At 38.3% G+C, this 23,960-nt stretch overlaps 2 protein-coding genes across 7 annotated transcripts in view; one reads left to right on the forward strand and one right to left on the reverse strand.

Annotated features, from left to right (window-relative positions):
- The window catches only part of dffa (DNA fragmentation factor, alpha polypeptide), a 44,184-nt gene extending 42,692 nt beyond the window's left edge, over nucleotides 1-1,492 (forward strand). The window contains exon 6 of the mRNA XM_028807594.2: nucleotides 1,107-1,492. Within this exon, the coding sequence (XP_028663427.1) occupies nucleotides 1,107-1,310 (204 nt within the window). The 3' untranslated portion in view covers nucleotides 1,311-1,492. The remainder of the gene's footprint in view (nucleotides 1-1,106) is intronic.
- A 3,329-nt stretch (nucleotides 1,493-4,821) lies between these two features.
- The window catches only part of cdk11b (cyclin-dependent kinase 11B), a 125,664-nt gene continuing 106,525 nt past the window's right edge, over nucleotides 4,822-23,960 (reverse strand). For all 6 annotated transcript variants that reach the window (XM_051930518.1, XM_051930516.1, XM_051930515.1 and 3 more), the window contains 4 exons: nucleotides 15,109-15,225; nucleotides 13,389-13,537; nucleotides 5,560-5,749; nucleotides 4,822-5,395 (listed from right to left, as the gene is read on the reverse strand). In XM_051930518.1, coding sequence (XP_051786478.1) covers nucleotides 5,303-5,395; nucleotides 5,560-5,749; nucleotides 13,389-13,537; nucleotides 15,109-15,225 — 549 coding nt within the window. In that variant the 3' untranslated portion in view covers nucleotides 4,822-5,302. The remainder of the gene's footprint in view (nucleotides 5,396-5,559; nucleotides 5,750-13,388; nucleotides 13,538-15,108; nucleotides 15,226-23,960) is intronic.

A 23,960-nucleotide genomic window follows, 5' to 3' on the forward strand; every position in this document is an offset into this window, starting at 1 on the left:
TTGAAGCACTGCACTATGGACACTATTGGTTTTGTTCGGTTTGTTTTTAATAAAAGCACTTGTACACATTTTACACCATCCCCTTGCTCCCAGTGTGATTTGTCCCCATCTGTCAGTTCATCTGGTTACATTACCGATGGTGGTGGGTCCAAGAGGCTCCCAGCAGAGAAGTGGCGGCATGGAGCAGGACTCACACCGTCACAACCAGCTCTTCATTTTGTTTGTGGTGTGTATATGAGGGCAGCTTCGTCCACTTCGTCGTCGTCTCCCTTTCTCATCTCAACAGTTGCCTCACTGTGTCAGGATGTCAGGACAAGTAACAAAGGCAGCTTTCTGATGTGCTCAACTGCAATAAAAGTGATATCATTATTTTTACCATGTGACAAATTTCTAGCGGTACTGTGCACCCCTAACAAACATACCGTAAAGTCAGATGAGCCTCTTGACACTTTTACTCGGCACCATCATCTTTAAGGTCAGGCACAGATGCTTGTGGGGTGGATATGCTGTCAGTGGCCTGTTTCTAGGTATATTACTAGGCACGTCGCAGCTTCACCATAGGTGGTGTATAGTTTTTCGTGTGGGCTGCATTGTTGTCCCTTTATTTATTATTATGACTATTGATACTGAAGCAGAAACCTCGGTAACTTTTAAAACGTAGCTGTTAGCTAACCAAATGATGGACTTAATAGTCAAACGTTTTGTGTTCTAAAAGTCTTTACATACTCTGACTTGTGATTTTCAGTTTTGGACCTGGAAAAGTAAGACTTTTTGAAACACTGCTTCAAAACCTAAAGTTCCATAGTTTTTGGGCCACATTGCTGAACAAATGTTTTTATTAATTTGCTGGTAGTTGAGATTTCTGTGAAGTTTAGTCTCAGTGTGTTAAGGTGAAGGCGACCAGAATTGAATTTAAAACAGTAGGTACATTGATCTTTCTTTACTGCCTTCATCATCTCAGTCCCCTCGATCCTCATTTGTTCAGGCTGGACATCTTAAGGTTGTATCTATAGTAAATAAAACAACTTTATTGACAAATCTTTTATCTATAAATCAGTTTTTAAAAAGGAAAATGATTATCTAATCCATTTTCTTTTTATTTACAGCTGGTACTTGAGGAGGGAGGACAGAATCTGGCTTCCTTGCTTAGCTGGGACAGGCAGAGGTCAAACTCATTGGTGGCAGCCTGTGAAGAAGAACTGAAACGACGAACACAACAAGTGCAGAGCCTGCAGTCTCTCAGTGGCTGTTCCCGACACCGGGCAGCATGGGAACTCCCTGATAATTGCCAGGCTAAGCGCAAGAAATAAATTCAAAGCAAAGACTGAGCAACAATCCTATATAACAGAGGTGCCAACGTGAGTTACGAAGCATGATTAGGATTCTCTGAATGGTCCAGTTGTCAAGGTAATGAAATCATTACTGAGAATTGCAGATACACTTTATATGGCAAACTACTGAAAAATTAAACAGATTTTATATCATTTTGAAAGTATTGGCTACCTGTTGTTTGTTTTATTGCCTTTGATTTACTGCAGTGTACTTTACAGAAGTCACATGGACTTTTTAGGGGAATGGCTACAAATATTGGAAACACAAAACCAGAATTCCTGGTTATGTAGATTTCATCTGTCCTGGGCCATCTAGTTGAGGCTGACAAATTTTAATAATTCTGACGGAAAGCTGAAAAAGCTCGGACACTGGGCCAGTCGTTGACAAATAAGACCTCATTTTCACATTTTTAATCCAAGATCAGCATAAAGAGAATTTAAATTGCCAATGATGTCAAGTGCCACTGTAATCTGTGTGAAATATGCAAAATATATCCTGTGTGTCATTAGTTTTTTAAATTTTTGTTAAATCAAAATTCTCATTGGCCATGGAGTCAAACACCATAAAACCAGTCACTAAACATGTTGTACCAAAATTAGAATTCGTTAGTAAAATAATCAATATTTTACTTCTTACCAATCACAAAATGTCCCATAAATTACATTCATTAATAAATTGTAGACATTCAAGGCCTCCAGGACAAATAAAAGGTTATTACCAACATTCTCAATGTGCATTTTTCAGAGTTGGTGGCAGGATATAAATATGGGTTTTGATATTGAGGATTAAAGAGTAATGTATAAAAACCTTTACCAAAACACTATGAAATTACAAATTGTCAATGTTGAAATTAATGAAGACTTCCAGTACAAAAAGGTTTGTGAAATACTTCAACATATAAAAAAAATTGGTTACATACATACATACAGTATTTTAACGTTATTTGAGACTTTAATGTCCTTCCATTTTTGTTTCAGTTGCTCTTATCTAACTCTAATAGCAGTGTAGTACATTTTACTTTTCCCTCTGTGTTCTTCTCATGCTCTGATATTGTTAATTTATCATTAATTTAACCACAAATTAACAAATATGTAATAAGTTTCAAGCTAGGCTTGGTTTCCTGCTTGTATTTTTAGTCTAACATGAAAAAGAAAGTTAAGACCATCAGCATTGTAGAGTCTAAATCTGCAACTTTGCAACCAACGTGTCTTATGTGGTGGACTGTAAATTTACAAGGCACAGATGTCTGCAGTTTGATCAGTTAACTGCGATTATATGGAAGGAGGCTGAAGTGGAGATGTGGGACAGGAGCTCCCAAGGCAGCTTTTAAGACCGAATCCTCTGCTCTTCCATTAACTTGATGCAGTCACTAGGGTGGTTTGATCACAAAAAAAAAAAAATATTTTGTGGTCAATCCCATATAGCAACTTGAAGTGCTACCCAATTTGGTGCCCATCCCCATGATCAAACGACACCATGCCCAGTCTATAATAATAATGAAGAGAGGGCTCCAGGATGTGACTTATCCCACAAGACATTCTAAGATTAACTGACCAAATGTTTTATCCTGAACTGTTACACCCTATTGTTATAAATAATAATGTCACATTCAAGTAATTACTGAATGGTAGCTGTTGCAAAATATAGTTTATGTAAAATGAATATTTTAATTAGAAGACACATGGTACTGCCAGTGTGCATTGAATCTTCACAGATGAATAGAAACAGCAATGTCTTGAAGTTGCTTGTGACTTCTCTTTCTACAGATGAACACATTAAACAGGGTTATTATGGGTGATGAAATATGGCATTTCCAGTATGACCCAGAAATAAATTGGCAAAGCATACAGTGGAAAGTTACATTACAATTATCCAAATTATATCGAGGACTGGTCTTTAAGTGTGACCAATGGTATATTGTATGGTACACCAATAATATCAAGACATTCCTAGTTTCTGATTCAGCTCTGGCCTCAGAAAGGCATACAGTAATCCCTTGCTATATCGCGCTTCGACTTTTGCGGCTTCACTCTATCGCGGATTTTATATGTAAGCCTATTTAAATATATATCGTGGAATTTTTGCTGGTTCGTAGGTTTCAGTGGACGATGGGTCTTTTAATTTCTGGTACATGCTTCCTCAGTTGGTTTGCCCAGTTGATTTCATACAAGGGGTGCTATTGGCTGATGGCTGAGAAGCTACCCAACCAGAACGCGTATTACGTATTAAATAAAACTCCTGGAATATATTGTGAGCACGGGGGCTGTTCACACCCCTAGAGGCCGCTCCTCAAAAAACACTGAAAGATTACCTTCACATTGCTGCCATCCTTGCTGGGCTTACATGTGGCTGCTTTGTCAAGCGATATGCTTCCTGCACGGTGCTTCGCATACTTAAAAGATCAAACAGCCCTATTGATTTTTGATTGTTTGCTTTTTTTCTCTATCTCTCTGACATTCTCTGCTCCTGATGCACACTCCTTTGAAGAGGAAGATATGTTTGCATTCTTTTAATTGTGAGACGGAACTGTCATCTCTGTCTTGTCATGGAGCACAGTTTAAACTTTTGAAAAAGAGACAAATGTTTGTTTGCAGTGTTTGAATAAAGTTCCTGTCTCTCTACAACCTCCTGTGTTTCTGCGCAAATCTGTGACCCAAGCATGACAATATAAAAATAACCATATAAACATATGGTTTCTACTTCGCGGATTTTCACCTTTCGCAGGGGGCTCTGGAAAGCAACCCCGCGATCGAGGAGGGATTACTGTACATTTTATAGCTGTCCTAAATTAAGACTGTGGAAGATGTTTGCATAAGTATCAAATAGTGTTGGATTTACAATTCTTTTATGAGTAGCATCACATATGATTAGAAAATCTAGTGATAAACCCACGGTGAAGGCCTGAGGGCATTGATGTTTCTTTTGACAGGAAGAATCATACTGCACAGTTCCTTAAGGAATGATGCGTTACATCAGATAAAAATTTTTTTTGGCTATAGAATAGTGCAGTCATTTTAGAATTTATCATTTGTAAGGTTTCTAAACTCTTTTGGGGCTCCCTCCAATGGGACGACATGCCAAAGAGCCCGCTGGACTCCTGACTACATTTATGTTTACCTTCTAGTGATTTAAGGAATGTAAGGAACTTAAATAAAATGGGTTTTTGTTAATGGAAGACTTTTACAATATATAAATAAGGCTGGGTTTTAATTGTCGATTGTACTTAATTAATCTCAATTCTTCCTTTGATATGTTTTGTTATGATTAAAAGTAAAAAAATGTTCTTACTTAACTATACATCTGTGGTTATATTTAGATTTTTTTGCTCTTTGTTAATCATTCCAAAGACATTTTTGCATTCCCATTTAAAACCAGAAATACAAAATACAAAAAATGTAACTCCTAACAAGCATTTTCAAATGACTGCTATGACAGAGTGAAAAAAAAAAACAAAAAGCAAACAAACAAAACAAAAAAAAAAAAACAAAATCCATGCAAAAGGAAATTTATTTTTCTTTTCTCACAGAAAATAAACTGCTTAAAGACTAAAAATAAAGTATGCTTATCTATAATTGATCACAGTGCCTAATATATAGGAATTCCAGAATAAAATCTTAGCTTTACATTTTCAATTTCTCTCCTTGTCCAGGACTCTCTCTCCGTCACACAGTTCACTGTCCAACAAGTGTATTGAGACGAGGCCAAAGGCAGGAATATTTAAAAGCAGACTCCAGCCGTCCACAGCACTCTTTTCAATAAAATCTTATTGAGTCAAAGGTACTTGGGAGTGGACTTCAGTTTCTTCAAAAAAAGTCTTGTCACTCACAACTGCACTGTCCACATACTTGTAAGCAGTATGAATGAAAACAAAAGTCCAACTGTAGCCGTGAGCCACTGTAGTATAAATTAGGTCAAGAAATCATCAACGTTCCCATTGTCTATAGCAATGTTTCTAGTCTGCCTGATATAATCAGAACTTGAGGCTGAAGCCGGGACCTGCTGCAGAAGCACCCTGGTTTGTTGTTGTTAGATGGAAGCCTGTGTCCCTCAAATCGTCGTCTCCCTGTGAAAAAATTAAAACCAATTTAACTGTTGGGCTGGCCAAGAAATGTAGTTTACTAAGCAGTTTAGAAAGAAAACCTTCAAATTTTACTGAAAGAACAAAAAGCTTTTGATAAGGAATTCCATTAGGTAACTCATGCTTAAGATTTCACAGAGATCTCTTACCAGCTGACTATACCCAAGACCACCTTCAGGTGGGCGCGGGCTGGTTCCTCTTTTTACTCTCTGCTGTTCACTCTTGGCAGGCCAAGTTGGAAACATAGAAGGATCGAGGGGTTGAGGTGTCTCACGAAAATATTCATGTTTCAGCCCTTCCTCTGCATTGATTCGTTTGGCAGGACAATAAGTGAGGAATCTGGCATCCCCGGGGGGAAAAAAAAAAACAAAACACAACAACATTTTATAGAAAGCAGTTGAATTATCTGAAGCTTAAATGAAACTGCTAGAAATGTCACACTGCCCAGGATCACCAAGTGAAATCATCTTACTGACTGACCCGATGATAACACTCCCCACCTGATATACAGCATACAAGCATCCATCCATCCATCCTCTTCCGCTTATCCGAGGTCGGGTCGCGGGGGCAGCAGCTTGAGCAGAGATGCCCAGACTTCCCTCTCCCCGGCCACTTCTTCTAGCTCTTCCGGGGGAATCCCGAGGCGTTCCCAGGCCAGCCGGGAGACATAGTCCCTCCAGCGTGTCCTGGGTCTTCCCCGGGGCATACAAGCTTACAAGCAATGGACGACAAATGAAGAGGCACAAACCAAAACCTGGAGCCCACAACATGCAGGAATTCTCAGGTGAAGTACGTCTTGGAGCAAATGACATCAGGACACTATGGCCAAACCAGCACATGTAAAAGTCCAACATGTTTTAAATTGTGCCATAATGAGCACTCTTATTAAAGGCACTATTTCCTTACTCAAAATATATTGTTTTCGAAAAAAGTATTATAGTGTTTGCAGGTTGTTGTGTTCGGTTTTCTTTTACAGATCTATTGTTTTTTTGAATGAATTATTTTTTCAATGCATAAGCATTACTGTGGTTTGAAATTAATAAAAACTTAAAACTCTAAAATGTCATACTTCTGACTTACAGAAAACAAACAGTCTGCAGGTTAAATTTCAAGTGTGGCCGGAGAGCAAGTGTTTCCAAACAGTGCTATGATGTTTGTGGACTACCTGATTTATCTAATCACACACTCGTATTAAATGTATCCACTGACAGTTTCTGTGTATTAATCAAACAATAAGCACGGCACCAAAGTAACACTAACAAATTCAATCACTACTATGTCACTGCCATATGAATTAGTCAAAAATCAAGATTATTTAAGATATTTTCATTCACAAAAATTCTTTAAAGCTGCTTCTCTTATTCAGGTTTGGGATGCTTAATATTTAACAGACAAGTCAAATTTTAAATGTCACAAACTCTTTCATTAAGTCAAACTTGACAATTATAAATACTGCGGTGGGCTGGCGCCTTGCCTGGGGTTTGTTTCCTGCCTTGCGCCGTGTTGGCTGGGATTGGCTCCAGCAGACCCCCGTGACCCTGTAGTTAGGATATAGCGGGTTGGATACTGGATGGATGGATGGACAATTAAATATTACCATGTCAAAACTCGAGTAAAACTGCCGTTGTTCTGTATTCAAGCCACTTCAAATAGCTAATCACTCTACTATTGCTCATGTCTGTTTAACAATCCAGACTTTTTCTCAGAATTGGACAGCAATAACTACTCATAACCATCCATCCCGATGTGTAGTTTGCATTCTCCATGTTTGGTGCATTTTAATATTTAATGTAATGAATGACACAAGTGTGGTGTTTACGTAATTACTGAAACTCCGTCAAATCAGTAATCAGTGTTCAGCTAACACATTGCCTGTTATTAGGGACTTTCCCTAAATCTGAGATGCTAACAGAATGTTGAGGATTTTGCAATGAAAATATTGAGCAGCTCACTGTTGTAGATTAGCACATGCAAAGATGGTCCCCCATCAACACACTCCTAATGATCCTCAACTGGACAAATTGGTTGTGCAATGGATGGGTGGCTGGGCGCACAACTCTAGCAATGTTTATTACCATCAGAAGGTGAATGCAAAATGGGTGCTGTATGAAAAGGCAAGGAATCTGTCCATCATGTGAGCTCCTTTATTCTAAAAGGTGACACTACAAGTTAAAATGACTGCAACAGATAGATTGACTGGCCACATAATCATCCTGCTCTTAAACCAAACATGAGTCGATTATTTTTGTTTTTTCCCTCAATATTTTTTATTTATTAACAATTTCCATAAATGGACAAAAGTGTTAATAATCAAAAGTTTTTTTGCCTTAAGGTTTCTCTTATTGATGTAACTAAGTGCTTTATAAATATAAAAGTAATGCACGAGACAGAGCCTATATAGATATGGGACATACAAATTCTGGAATGATCAACCTACCATACATATTCCAAACCTACTTATCCAGAGCAGGGTCACAGGGAAGCTGGAGACAACACCATCAGGCATCAGGCCCAATCCCTGGACAGTGTGCCAGGCCATGGTGGGGTGAACACACACACACACACACTCAAATTTAGCATCACCAGTTCACATAATTTCCATATGGAAACCCATCCGGACGTGGAGCGAACATGCAAACTCCATGTGGAGGGTACCCAGGAACACCCACCCTACCTACCAGTCCTTCACAGTTTAGTATGTAATGCTCTTGTATTTTAGATTAACAGGAGCAACTGTTTTCATTAGCTATTACAAAGCCCCATTTTCTTTCTCTTTTCTGAATCCCTGGTGGAACGTGGTCCGTCGTAGTGAGGTTATGTTGTCACAAATGCTACTTCGGATGTTTTGAATTCAATTAAAATATTCAGTGGGTGCCTATGAATCGATCCATCCAGAATGCAGATGACATACAACAGCTGGAATCTGATCTTCAGCCATTATATGAGGGGTGATCACGAACCAGTGGTACTGATTGAGAGAAATGGCAGTAATATATAATAACTTTGACTTTCAACTCTAATGTGAACACTAATACACTTATTATGTTCACCAAGTGTTTCTAGGCTTCACAAACAGAACATTTTGTCTTATTTATGCCACTGCTCTCCTGTAGCGGACATGATGCCTTTATTAGTGGCATAACAAACAGCGAACAGTTGACAGCCGCAAGGCTCTGCAGAGACTGGGGCAGTCAGCTAATGCATGACTAGGTGTGGCACTCTTAACTTCCAGGACATCTGCATCAAGAAGTGTTGGACCAGGACAAACTAAATTATGACTGATATCAGCCTTTCCTCTTCTCTGTGCTACTGTCAGGGAAACACTACCTCTGCCTGAAGACTGAGGAGGAGCATCTCTCCACAATCCATCCAAATCCTAAATGAAGACTGTGCCGAGGGCCACATGATGCACCATTGTCAAGAACACAGGGTCAACACACTTAACAATGACTGAGCTGTCACACCATTTGTTTTATCCTTTGCACACTTCCAAAACGTTCACTTTTCCTTGGATTCTGGTGCGTCATTTTTTATTTAGGAAAAAGTGTATGTATGCTTATATTGTACATTTTTGTTTTAATATATTTATATACATTTTTACAATAATAATTTAATGCACAGTGCTGCTTTCATTATATAAATATTTACAGAGTATTTACTGTTCACTTTTTTTTACATTCTTTCTAATGCAGTCTTGGAGTTCATAAATTACGCATTTCACTACATACTGTACTCTGCGTAACTGAATAATAATAATAATAATTCTTTGCATTTATATGTGATCAAATTTGATTTGGTTTGATTTATGATATAACTTGAAGGTGAAAAAATAAATTTTTAGTTTGTAACAGCTCAGCTATTCTAAATAACAGGACAGCTTTCGACCCATCTCATTTTCAAATCCTAACCAATCTTTTTTTTTGCTGTGCTTTCTGCTCCTCTAAATGCCAGAGAGCGAGGGAAACAGTATTTTGTTTATACACGTTAGCATTTGGAAAAAATAAAAATTACAAACAAATACAATGCTTGCATTTTTGCCACACTTTCTGTGAACAGGTATTTTCAAAGATGATTTTCACGACTATAAAACCGAGTATGGTCTCAATGAATTTTGGGCACAGTGCAGGGGGACATGGGGGCACAAATGTATAGAGAAAGCATTTACTATGTATGTCTACGTTCAGGGGCAACTGGGCGACAGACAACTCGGCAACATCCTTTACCTGTTAGGTTCAAAGAGATTTTTTAATGATATTTAAATGTACATTGCTGCAGTCATCTTTCCCTTTATCCTGACTAGTCTCCCAGTCCCTGCCGCTGAAAACCATCCCCACAGCATGATGCTACCACCACCATTCTTCACTGTAGGGATGGTATTGGCCTGGTGATGAGCGTTACCTGGTTTCCTCCAAATGTGACGCCTGGCATTCACACCAAAGAGTTCAATCTTTGTCTCATCAGACCAGACAATTTTCTTTCTCATGGTCTGAGAGTCCTTCAGGTGCCTTTTGGCAAACTCCAGGTGGGCTGCCATGTGCCTTTTACTAAGGAGTGGCTTCCGTCTGGCCACTCTACCATACAGGACTGATTGGTGGATTGCTGCAGAGATGGTTGTCCTTCTGGAAGGTTCTCCCCTCTCCACAGAGGACCTCTGCAGCTCTGACAGAGTGACCATTGGATTCTTGGTCACCTCCCTGACTAAGGCCCTTCTCCCCCGATCGCCCAGTTTAGATGGCCGGCCAGCTCTAGGAAGAGTCCTAGTGGTTTCGAACTTCTTCCACTTACGGATGATGGAGGCCACGGTGCTCACTGGGACCTTCAAAGCAGCAGAAATTTTTCTGTAACCTTCCCCAGATTTGTGCCTCGAGACAATCCTGTCTTGGAGGTCTACAGACAATTCCTTTGACTTCATGCTTGGTTTGTGCTCTGACATGAACTGTCAACTGTGGGACCTTATATAGACAGGTGTGTGCTTTTCCAAATCATGTCCAATCAACTGAATTTACCACAGGTGAACTCCAATTAAGCTGCAGAAACATCTCAAGGATGATCAGGGCAAACAGGATGCACCTCAGCTCAATTTCGAGCTTCATGGCAAAGGCTGTGAATACTTATGTACATGTGCTTTCTCAATTTTTTTATTTTTAATAAATTTGCAAAAAACTCAAGTAAACTTTTTTCATGTTGTCATTATGGGGTGTTGTGTGTAGAATTGTGAGGAAAAAAATGAATTTAATCCATTTTGGAATAAGACTGTAACATAACAAAATGTGGAAAAAGTGATGCGCTGTGAATACTTTCCGGATGCACTGTATATAGGGTAGCACGGTGGTGCAGTGGGTAGTGCTGCTGCCTCGCAGTAAGGAGACCTGGGTTTGCTTCCCAGGTTCTCCCTGTGTGGAGTTTGCATGTTCTCCCCATGTCTGCATGGGTTTCCTCCGGGAACTCCGGTTTCCTCCCACAGTCCAAAGACATGCAGGTTAGGTGTATTGGCAATCCTAAATTGTCCCTAGTGTGTGCTTAGTGTGTGCTTGGTGTGTGTGTGTGTGTGTGCGCGCACCCTTTGGTGGGCTGGCACCCTACCCGGGGTTTGTTTCCTGCCTTGTGCCCTGTGTTGGCTGGGATTGGCTCCAGCAGACCCCCGTGACCCTGTAGTTAGAATATAGCGGGTTGGATAAAGGATGGACAATTTATATAAAGGATTAGAAATTTCGGTTGCAGAAGATAATGTAAGATAGAGGTTGTTCCATCTGCAGAATAAAGTTCATTCGTCAATTATATAAATTTATTTCCAACATTTTAAATCACGTCATTTAGATATAATTAAAAAATCTCTTTGAACCTAACTATTACCCAACTGGTAAAGGATGTCGCCGAATTGTTTCTTTGCCGAATTGTCTTTTCGCTGAGTTGCCACCAAACTGTATGTCTATATAGCTGATGACCTCAAGTAGATGCGAGGCGCTGTTGCATTGTCTCTCATCAGATAAGGATGCATTTGTGGTGCATCTGCTGTTGAAATGCCACTTTCAGTATCTTCTGCTTACATGTCCATTTGTGTTTCTGCAGATCTCTTTTGCATTACACATTTAGGCTACTCATGTCCAAGCACCATCAGGCTGCTTGTCAATGCCTCTTGTGCAATCAATGTTTTGCGTGTCAAAGTAAACAGTAGAATTTTTACAGCTTTAGCAAAGTGTCTCTGAAAACAAACCAGAAGTCTGCACTGTTGTGTTATATCTCAAAAAATAAATATAACAAGATTTCAATTCATAACAAACCAAAAAAAAAAAAAAGCACAGCACATAATTCATATTTGTGATAACACCAAGATTACATTTGTTTAGTAAACTGCTTCAGAAAAGACAATGTCATAGTCGCAGAAAACCAAGGCCCGTTGTATAATGCAAATCTGTGAAGTTAAATTGCTAAATCAGAAATTTGACTTGGTATTAGCAAGCAAAGCTCAAGCCCAAAAGAAATTAAAAATTTAATTTGATTCATGAAGGCTCTGGTCTCTGTAATTAGCTAAGCAAAGCATAAAGTTTATGTGTGCCCTTAAATTGGGACTATTGTTAGCAACCTGAAGTCATGTAAGAAAGTTTATTACCCTAAGTTCTTGTCTATAAGCCACGGCTTATCTAAGGAAAAAAGTTGTGAAAATGAAAAAATAGAATATCGGCTTATACAGTAATCCCTCCTCCATCGCGGGGGTTGCGTTCCAGAGCCACCCGCGAAATAAGAAAATCCGCGAAGTAGAAACCATATGTTTATACGGTTATTTTTATATTGTCATGCTTGGGTCACAGATTTGCGCAGAAACACAGGAGGTTGTAGAGAGACAGGAACGTTATTCAAACACTGCAAACAAACATTTGTCTCTTTTTCAAAAGTTTAAACTGTGCTCCATGACAAGACAGAGATGACAGTTCTGTCTCACAATTAAAAGAATGCAAACATATCTTCCTCTTCAAAGGAGTGCGTGTCAGGAGCACAGAATGTCACATAGATAGAGAAAACAATCTCTAGCAAACAAATCAATAGGGCTGTTTGGCTTTTAGGTATGCGAAGCACCGCGGCACAAAGCTGTTGAAGGCGGCAGCTCACACCCCCTCCGTCAGGAGCAGGGGGGGAGAGAGAGAGAGAGAGAGAGAGACAGAGTTTGTTTTTCAGTCAAAAAACAATACGTGCCCTTCGGGCTTTTCAGTATGCGAAGCACTGTGCAGCATGTCGTTTCAGGAATCAGCTTTACAAAAGATAGCAACGTGAAGATAATCTTTCAGCATTTTTAGACGAGCGTCCGTATCGTCTAGGTGTGCGAACAGCCCCCCTGCTCAATCCCCCTACGTCAGGATCACAGATAGTCAGCGCAAGAGAGAGAGAAAAGTAAGCAATCTAGCTTCTCAGCCATCTGCCAATAGCGTCCCTTGTATGAAATCAACTGGGCAAACCAACTGAGGAAGTATGTACCAGAAATTAAAAGACCCATTGTCCGCAGAAATCCGCGAACCAGCAAAAAATCCGCGATATATATTTAAATATGCTTACATATAAAATCACAATTTAAATGACTGCTACGCGCGCGTGTTGACTCGGCGACGCCCAGAGCAGAAAGAACGCGCTCCAGCCGCGCCATGCGGGGAGTGAGAGAGACGCCAATATCTCACACTCTCTCCCCCCTTAAAGAAATTAAATGGGTGCGAGTGAGCCCACTGACCTCCCTCTCTTCTATTAGTTATAGGTTATAGTATGTTCGGCTTATCCATGAGTCCGGCTTATCTATGATAAGATTTTATTTTAAAAATTCGTATGATTTTTGGTCTCCGGCTTATACACGAGTCCGGCTTATAGACGAGAACCTAGGGTATTTAAGCTGCATAATATTGACACATATCATACATGCTCTTTTATGTTTGTTTCAGGTTATAATAAATAACACAGCATCCAATATTTAATGTACATTTCTCTCAAACCTTACTTGTTCATTAGGTCAAATCCTTGGTCAGAAAGTAAAGCTCCAAATCTCTTCCGGAGATTGTTGTACGGATGCTCTGCAAAGGTCATTTTCTTGACTGCGGGCATCTCATTGTATCCAGGCCAAATCTTTTCACTAGGAGAACCAAGATCCTGGAAGAATATATAAGCAAATAAATGGAAACAGTAATGATGGGGGGGAAAAAAAATGCGCCCCCATTATTTTCAGATGACAGTGCTTGAATTTATACCCAAAAACAAAATTAAAAAAAATATATTTGCACAATTAATCTTACTTTTTTGTGATATAGTGATTAATCTGGACTAATCTGTTCAAAATAATTAAGTGCAGAGTATTTATCATTCTTCACCTGATCTATGCAAGAACAGCTCAGAGTACAAGCTGCACTGGAGCAAACTAAAGGTGCTACCTGAAAACATTATTGCTTTCATAAACCTCAATATATTGTTTCTAGAAGCAGAATTTAATCAACAGCACATTCACAATGAAAGAAACTTAAGTTAGTTTACTTGAAGGAGGCTTAATGTCTGAGATTCGCAGCTTTAAAAGTTCTGCATATTTCACCATGCCCGTCGATATTTGTGAGAGTCCTGCAGTATGGACAACACAGCATCTAGTAACATTACAGGCATTTTTACATGCCAAAAATACCAAGTAAATTTAGTGCTGGTGACATATGTAAGAATAGGACCATGGGAGTATTTGTATCAACTTTAACATACAGCTGGCCCTTGTGAATATTTTCAACAGCGTAGGATGACAGAGAGAGAGAAAGAAAATGACAGAGAGAAAGACGGGCAACACATGTACAACGTTTACGGTCGATCACGTATAACCAACACAAAGATGCATAGCGCCCTCCCAGACAAAGCACGTAGTTTCACAATTCACAGTGAACTGTAACTTTTTACAAAATATAACATAGTAAATTTGTTTGTATATTAATGATAATGACAAAAATTATTAATTTTACAAATATTTTATACATTCATCACTTACTAGACCTCTTTAGTTTTCTTTACATTTTCTAACCTAAGCACATTTGTGGTTTAATGAAGTAGGCCACAAAACTCAAAATAACTTTCACTTAATTATTGAAGACAAATCTGCAAATAGGCAGGTTTGTAAATCATAAACCCATAAATTGTAAGGACTGCTTACTTAGCGATTTCTTATTTGGCCCCAAACCCCACTGCCTCTTATACAGGCAGGAGAAGCCCAACCAACAGTAGTGTTAATTTTATCAAAGTGATAAGGCAACTGTCTGACATCACCCTAAATACCAAATGTTAAGATTATCAGCACCCTGTGTCCCAAATTGTACCCAGCACCCAAACATTCGTGGTAATACATACAGTATCTTGAACTTGCACTGTTAGCAACTAAAAGCAAATTATTAAAATTCTGAGTTAACATGGACCATATTTCTCATTCCAAGAAAAGTTTAGGAGATTTTGTTACAGTCTCCACTTTGAAAATGGTGTGTACAGCAAAGCAAAAGCAACAAGCCTCACAAAATCAGGACTGCAATGGGGCCTGAAAAAAAAATTCAACATAAACAAAGGGATGGACACTGCAAAACCAAGGGGACAACTATGGCTAAAATGTTATTTGGTTGAAATTTCTATATTTTCTGCTGTTTTGAACATTCCTGGCATGTAACCAAAAACACAAAAAGCTATCAGAAGATCAGATTATTTACCTTGAATATCTTGTTAATTTGGTCAATTTCAGATTTTCCAGGGAAGAGAGGCTTTTGTGTTATCAGTTCACCAAATATACATCCAACAGACCACATATCGATTGCTGTTTTATATTCCTGTTCAGAAAAGAAGTTGGATTAGTAAAAATTGGGGGAAAATTACACACTTATCCATTCAGTACGTCTAATCATAAGTACAGTTAAAGTTTCCCAGAAGCAAGAGAATCATTCTATGCTGATCAAAATAATTTTCAAATAATTGTACTTCTTTCTATTAAGGCTGCTTTATTGTACTTGACTTGACGGTATATAGTATTATTATTAAAATGGAGTAGCACTGTGAACAATGATGCTCATCCCCTCTTTGACACACTAACAATGAGTACTTTCATCCAGTGAAATATTCAGCAGAAGTGCGTCAAGGAACACTACGGAGATTCCTTTATACAAACAGCAATATGTCTGCATAATGCCACCCCCGTGACTGTGAAAGCAAAGTCAGAAGTTTTCTTTTTAATTTTCTTCCTTTTCAGTCATTCTGGTGTGTGTTTAGAACATAGTGTGGGTATATATATTTCTATTTATTTACTTATCTATTTATGTATTAATTGACTGATTGGTTTAAACTTCTGTAAAAAGGGCAAATTTCTTTCTGGGGACAAACACAGTTCTATGTTTCTATCTACTCCGCAATGCTCGTTTATTCTGGCAACATCCTCCATATGACGGATATAATTTGTCATAATAAACAATAATTAATAGCATCAAGTAGACACAGATTATCATCATTTTTTTTCTCTGTAGTTTTAAATAAAGTATATAAAAGTACTATAAACAGCTGCTTTTAATCTGTCAGTTAACAACTATTTTCAGGCTAAAATACTGAAAAAAGTTAGAAATAATCTTTCAATTATTAAACAAAATGATGTACTTTGTTTTCACATTGAATTCCTAAATTTAATAAAGTTGTAAGTATCGGAAGTAACTTAGATGCAATGTAGAGTTCAATGTGTATTCTACTGTTATGTAATTCATTTTTTATTTAACTCATAATGCAAACTCAATTTCCATCTAAAATATTTAAAGATTTGTACATGAAAATGTGTTTTTAATTTCTAATATTTTTAATTTCGGTCAAATAAATTATCTTTGGCTCATAAATGAAATTTTTTTTTATAAAGATTTTTTTTCAACCAATGGAGGACAGCATTACTATTTTTGGTACTTAAATTTGAGCATGTCAATATCCGAGGGCTTGGATTGGTCAAGACAGATGTGCAACTCCTCAAGGAGACATAAATAGGATTCACCTTTTGTTTTTCTTCTTGCAAAATTAATTGTGACTCCACACATGCGGCACTTAATTGTGCACAGTCCTTTTAGGGGGATTCTCACCAGCCATTCTCCAATGTATATATATTTTCTCAGATAACTAATGTGTGACATGTAGTAAACTACCACGTTCCACCTGCCATACACTTAGCCAATAACAAGAAACATGTACGTTTAATTATAGTGTTTTTTTTTTAAAATAAATCTTACTGTCTAAAACAACACAAAATTTGTTTTCTAGACACCATTGAGCCATGTTGAACTGCTTCTTGGAGAAGTTTTTCAAAAAAGTTCATTTGTTCTTTAAAGCTGTTGTCTTTGCTTTGTGGAGCTACAGCTAAATTCAGGCTACAACTGTGCTGAAAATGTTACATACAATAATAATGAACATGTATGTCAGGCCAGTATGGGGCTTTCAATGACTTCTACAATCGTTCTTTTTCGGTGGCAGAATTTCTGAAACCATCATAGAATCAAAATTAAATTTATATATATATATATACACATACATACATACATACATACACAGTATTGTGCAAAAGTTTTAGGCAGGTGTGAAAAAATGCTGTAAACAAAGAATGCTTTCAAAAATATAAATAATGATTGTTTATTGTTATCAATTTACAAAATGCAAAGTGAGCGAACAAAAGAAAAATCTAAATGAAATCTATATTTGGTGTTACTACCTTTTGCCTTCAAACCAGCATCAATTCTTATAGGTACACTTGCACAAAGTCAGGGATTCTGTAGGATTCTAGTCAGGTGTATGATCAACCAATTATACCAAACAGGTGCTAATGATCATCAATGTCATACGTAGGTTGAAACACAGTCATTAACTGAAACAGAAACAGCTGTGTAGGAGGCTTAAAACTGGGTGAGGAACAGCCAAACTCTGCTAGCAAGGTGAGGTTGTGGAAGACCGTTTCATGTCATGGCAAGATTGAGCACAGCAACAAGACACAAGGTAGTTATACTGCATCAGCAAGGTCTCTCCCAGACAGAGATTTCAAAACAGACTGGGGTTTCAAGATGTGCTGTTCAAGCTCTTTTGAAGAAGCACAAAGAAACGGGCAACGTTGAGGATTGTAGACGCAGTGGTCGGCCAAGGAAACTTAGTGCAGCAGATGAAAGACACATCAAGCTTATTACCCTTCGAAATCAGAAGATGTCCAGCAGTGCCATCAGCTCAGAACTGGCAGAAACCAGTGGGACCCAGGTACACCCATCTACTGTTCGGAGAAGTCTGGCCAGAAGTGGTCTTCATGGAAGAGTTGCAGCCAAAAAGCCATACCTCCGATGTGGAAACAAGGCCAAGCGACTCAAGTATGCATGAAAACATAGGAACTGGGGTGCAGAAAAATGGCAGCAGGTGCTCTGGACTGATGAGTCAAAATTTGAAATATTTGTCTATAGCAGAAGGCAGTTTGTTCATCGAAAGGCTGGACAGCGGTACAATAATGAGTGTCTGCAGGCAACAGTGAAGCATGGTGGAGGTTCCTTGAACGTTTGGGGCTGCATTTCTGCAAATGGAGTTGGAGATTTGGTCAGGATTAATGGTGTTCTTAATGCTGAGAAATACAGGCAAATACTTATCCATCATGCAATACCATCAGGGAGGCAAATGATTGGCCCCAAATTTATTCTGCAGCAGGACAACGACCCCAAACATACAGCCAAAGTCATTAAGAACTATCTTCGGCATAAAGAAGAACAAGAAGTCCTGGAAGTGATGGCATGGCCCCCACAGAGCCCTGATCTCAACATCGAGTGTGTCTGGGATTACATGAAGAGACAGAAGGATGTGAGGAAGCCTACATCCACAGAAGATCTGTGGTTAGTTCTCCAAGATGTTTGGAACAACCTACCAGCCAAGTTCCTTCAAAAACTGTGTGCAAGTGTACCTAGAAGAATTGATGCTGTTTCGAAGGCAAAGGGTGGTCACACCAAATATTGATTTGATTTAGATTTCTCTTTTGTTCATTCACTGCATTTTGTTGATTGATGAAAATAAATGATTAACACTTCCATTTTTGAAAGCATTCTTTGTTTACAGCATTTTTTCACACCTGCCTAAAACTTTTGCACACTACTGTATATATATGGTCAAAAATATATGCGCTTACTTATACTGCCCATTAGTGGTCATGATTGACTATAGCTGGCAGCTTCTCTGCATTGCCATACTGGGTGTATTTGACAGCACTCATTGGATTGACTAACACACATCACAATAGGCTAGTCCAAGGAGCTTAATGCAGCCACATGAGAGGGGGTTGTAGACATTTAACATGTCATGGATGTCTCTTGCAGTCATTTCTAAAATACTTCAGATTCTAAGATCATCAGTTCAAACAACTGTTAATAAGTTCAAGTTATTTCTAGCTGTAGTCACTTTGACAAGTTCTGGAAGAAGACCCAAACAGACCCAAACAATCCAAAAACCACCAAGAAACAGGTCTGCCAATAACTGGAAGCTGCTAGAACATCAGTATCACTGTCCACATTCAAATAAATTTTACATTGCCATGGGCTGAGAAGGCTGCTGTCAAAGAAAGAAGACCCTGCTTATAAAACAACACATCCAAGCTTGGGTAACATTTGATGCTGGTCACATGGACCAAACCCAAAAAAATAAATAAAACACTTCTGGAGGGAACGTTTATTGTCAGATGAAAAAAATATAGAGTTGACTGGTCAAAACAACCAGAGGTATAGTTTAGAAGAGAAGAGGTGAGGCATTCAAGCATGGCGGTGGTAGCATCATTACCTGGGGTCTGTTTTGCTGCCAGTGGAACTGGTTCATTGCACATAGACCTTAGACCATCAGCTAGAAGGTTGCAACTTGGACACAACTGGCTGCTGCTACAGGACAATGAATACACATTAAAGCTGGTTAGGGAATGTCTAAATCAAGCTAACATTAAGTGCTTGGAATGGCCTTCTGAAAGTTCTGACCTCAACCCTACTGAAAATATGTCAACTGTACTTAAGTCAAGTCCATGCCAGGAAATCAAAAAATGTTGTTAAACTCTACTAATTCTGCCACAGGGAGTGGTCAAATATCAAACCAGAATTCTTCCAGAAGCTGGTTGATGGCTACCAGAAAAGTCCAATCAAGGTGAAACACACTAAGGGATATTTAAGCAAATAAAAAGTATGTGGCATGTACATATATTTTTTTTTATGTATAATTTTGACCCTGTGATGGTTTCATAAAACCCACAATTAAGTAAAACTTGTACACTAAATTTCTTATTTTTCTTTCTAATGAGGATGCATGTTGTTCAAACATTCTGCCACAAATGAAGAACAGCTGTAGAAATCACTGAAAGCCCAATATTGTTCTTGCATACATGTCAGTTATGAAACTTTACACCACAACTGTATATATCATAAAAAGGGGTAATTTCTTGTGATTATCACTAGCAGGCAGCAGGAACCTTAACAACAAATACCTTGCATTATAATGTACAGCACCCTTCAAAAATAAATAAATCTTCCCAGTTATAAAATGTTAAATGTAAAAAAATATGGCTATTTTTGTGGGAAATTCTCATTTATCTTGTAACTTTTAGACATTAAAGAAACAAGTGTACAATTTATCAGCAGAAACATCCATGATGGTATATTAGTGTTTTATCTGTTTTTACAGTTATATTCTTTAGCAGAACTTAGACTGTGTTTTGCCAGACTTAAAGGACCTGCTTATGAGGAAGGACAAAATATAACAAACAAGGTGGATAATAATAAAGATTAAAAAGTACCTACTAAAGGCAGTATGATAAATGGACTAGTAGAGCAACCTTTAACTATTAAAGAGGAGGACAGGATTGGGATCACAGTTGACAGAATCAACATTGCAATGCCCACAATGGCATAATGGAAATATGAAGTGTTGATGCCTGTTACTGCAGTGGGTTGGCACCCTGCCCGGGATTGGTTCCCTGCCTTGTGCCCAGTGTTGGCTGGGATTGGCTCCAGCAGACCCCCGTGACCCTGTGTTCGGATTCAGAGGGTTGGAAAATGGATGGATGGATGATGCCTGTTATGAAGGAGGATATCAATGCCCAGGTGCTTGAATTGGTTGGTATTAGAAACCATAGTGCCTAAATTGGAAGACCAGGCTGAGGAGTTGAATAGTAATGAGGATATTTTTAGCCAAATATTTGTTTTTACCTGATGTTTTAATGTAATTGAAAAGATGCATTATGTCCAATGGAGCATTAACAAAATATCAAAATAAAGAGATTCTGCAGTTGGCAGTAATGTCATGTGAAAAAATAAATGCACCCATGAAATATTTTTCCCCCCATTTTTGACATGTGGACATGTTTGAGATTTGATCTTCATTTACACAGCATCTTTACATCTTTGTAATGTAACTGAGAGAAAAATGAAAATTTGACTTTTAATTATTTATTCAATAAAAAAAATAAAAAAATATACTGTAGATATGCCATTTCCATTTGCTGAAAAAGCAAGTACACTTTCAGCTCTCATAGTAGGGGTTTCCTGTAACTGTTTACAGTCTTTCCTCATCGTTTAAATGCAGAATTCTTTCAGCTGTGTGATGTTGGAGGGGTGTCTTGCATGTACAACCTGTTTTATATCTCCTCCTAGCATCTCAGTGGAATTCAGATTCAAGCTTTGACACTTCATTTCTTTCTTTTTAGCCATTCCATGGTAAATCTGATGGTAAGTTTAGGGTCACTGTTGTGTTGCAAGGTCCACTTTCCGTTAAGCTTCAATTTCCTGACAGATAGTCTCACATTATTCTCAATCACTCTTTGAAAAAAATTCACAGTGGTTTCTTGAATTGTAAGCTGAACAGGTCCTGATGCTGCAATACAAATGCCACATTTCCACCACCATGCTTTACAGTTTGTATTAGGTTCTTCTGGTCAAACGCTTTCTTTGGTTTCTCCAAACATGTCTTCGGATATTGTGGCCAAATAACTCATCTTTGCTTCATCTGTCCAAAGCTCATTCATTCAGACATTTTGGTCTTTGCCTAAGTGTTCATTGTCAAACTTTAGTCTTGCCCCGATGTTCTTTCCAGACAGCAAAAGTTTTCTTCTGGCAAAACACCCATGTATATTTAACTTGTGCAACCACTTTCTAATGGTAAACTCATGAACGTTGACATCAAAAGCAGCATAAGCTACCTGTAGGTCCTGTGATGAATTCCTGGAGTTCTTAAGACTTCTTTCTGCATCATTTCTGCTCTCAAACTGGAGTTGCTGGGTTGGCTTGGCCTGGACAAGCTGCATTTGTTTGAAATCCTCTCCACTTGAAGATGATCTTCCGGACAGTGGAACAATTTCCAATTGTTCGGTCAAGTTTTAAAATTCCTTCCCAGACTTAAGTGCATCTATGAAGCTCTTTCTGAAAGCCTCTTTTGATTTAGGTATGGTGACAACACATACTTCAACAATAAACAGCAAACCACACTAAATGTCTGAGGCTTAAATAAGACAGGTTCAGACAAAATCCCCTCTAACAATGTTTTATGCCTCTCTACCTCATCTGGTGAACCCAATTCTAATTTTAGGCATTTGAGACAGTGATAATTGTTGGGGTGTATTGATTTTCACAAAGTTTGCTGCTTTAGTGTTTTTAGATCTTTTGTCAGATGTTTCTATGGTATACTGAAATAGAATTACAAGCATTTCATAAGTTTCAAAGGGTTTTTTTTTACAATTACATTACGCTTATGCAAAGAGTCACTATTTTCAGTGTTTCCCTTCTTTTTCAAGACCTCTGCAATTTACCCTGGCATGCTGTCAATCAACTTCTGGGCCAAATCCTGACTGATAGCAGTCCATTCTTGCATAATCAATGCTTGGTGTTTGTCAGAGTTCATAGGTTTTTTTTTTTGTTCACCCGCCTCTTGAGGATTAACCACAAGTTCTCAATGGGATTAAGGTTTGGGGAGACTCCTGGCCATTCTTGATATGACTTGACATTGAATGGGGTGTACTTACTTTTTCATATGACTATACATAGTGGGATAAAGGTGAGCAGCCTTGGCATATGCATCTAGCCAGCAACTCCAATGAAAAATTAGAGAAAAGGGAAGACAGGACAGTCGGGCCAGAACACCATCTTAATGAGAAAGGAACAAGAGATCCCTGAATTCATAAGCAGTGCTGCTCATATCTAAGCCCATCCTGTCCAAAAACCTTTTAAACAAATGTCACTCTAATGCCTTTTCAGTGTCCAGTGACAGACAACAAAAACTTATGTAATGGAAAAGGCCACATCGATGACATATAGGAGTTTGTTACAAAAAGACAATAAGCAAAAGAAACAAAGAAGGACAACCAGAAACAGGTAATTTTCATGAAGTGATTAGTCCAAAAACAAAGTAGCAACTCTGTCATGGTCTGAATGCTCATTTCAGCTAATGCTTTATGCCAGTGTTTCTTAAACTATGAGTCGTGATATATACAGACATATTGCAAGTTACAATAGTACTGAACAAGAAAGGGTTGAGAACAGCTTTCAGAATGCCTTATCATTGGTCGCTGCAGGCAAGGGGAAAACAATCACCCTGGACAGCGACATCCATATTTCTCCCTGGTAGGTGGATTAGGTTGTTGCTGATTGTTTTGACTATCAGTGACAATTTTGCAAGGGGGATGTATCCTCTGGATTATGCTCTGTGGCAATTGTGGTTTGCAAGAAAAAAAGCTTAAGAACCACTACATTAGGTGATTAGGTCCAACACTGATGGAAATGATAAATGATGACAAATAGTACCTGGAAGATTTATAAGCAAAAAGTCATCTTTTAACCCAATAACAACCCCCAACACAATTAAGGCCTACTTGGAGTAGCCATCTGCAAATGGAATAATAACCATATAAGCCTGGCCACCACAACATAACTGAAACCGTGCAGGACCATTTGCACTGGGAAAAAACAACAAAAAGTGCTGAAGTTAAAAAAAGAAATTAGCCTGGAACAGTTTATTACAGTACTACTTAAAAAAAAAAAAATACATCATCATATGTACATCAAAGCAAACCGCTTCAGTAATGCATTCTTAAGAAAGCTACACAAAACACTGACATTTTAAAAACACAAGACATCCCTTTAACTTTATCAATGCTTATTTGTGCTTAATCTAATGCTATATAGTACTCTCAAGTGAAAATAAATGTTTATGCCCCAGATAACTAGCTTTACAGATAGATAATTTTCATGGACGACCTAAAAATATATACACGCATATATACAGTCATGGCCGAAATTATCAGCACCCCTGGAATTTTCCCTGAAGATGCACCATTTCTCCCAGAAAATTGTTGCGATTACAAATGTTTTGGTATACACGTTTATTTCCTTTATGTGCATTGGAACAACACAAAAAACAGAGAAAAAAAGCCAAATCTGACATCATTTCACACAAAACTCAAAAACCGGGCTGGACAAAATTATTGGCACCCTCAACTTAATATTTGGTAGCGCACCCTTTGGAAAAAATAACTGAAATCAAGCGCTTCCTTTAACCA

The sequence above is a fragment of the Erpetoichthys calabaricus genome, chromosome 8 (assembly GCF_900747795.2).
Source record: "Erpetoichthys calabaricus chromosome 8, fErpCal1.3, whole genome shotgun sequence".
NCBI classification, from domain to species: Eukaryota; Metazoa; Chordata; class Cladistia; order Polypteriformes; family Polypteridae; genus Erpetoichthys; species Erpetoichthys calabaricus.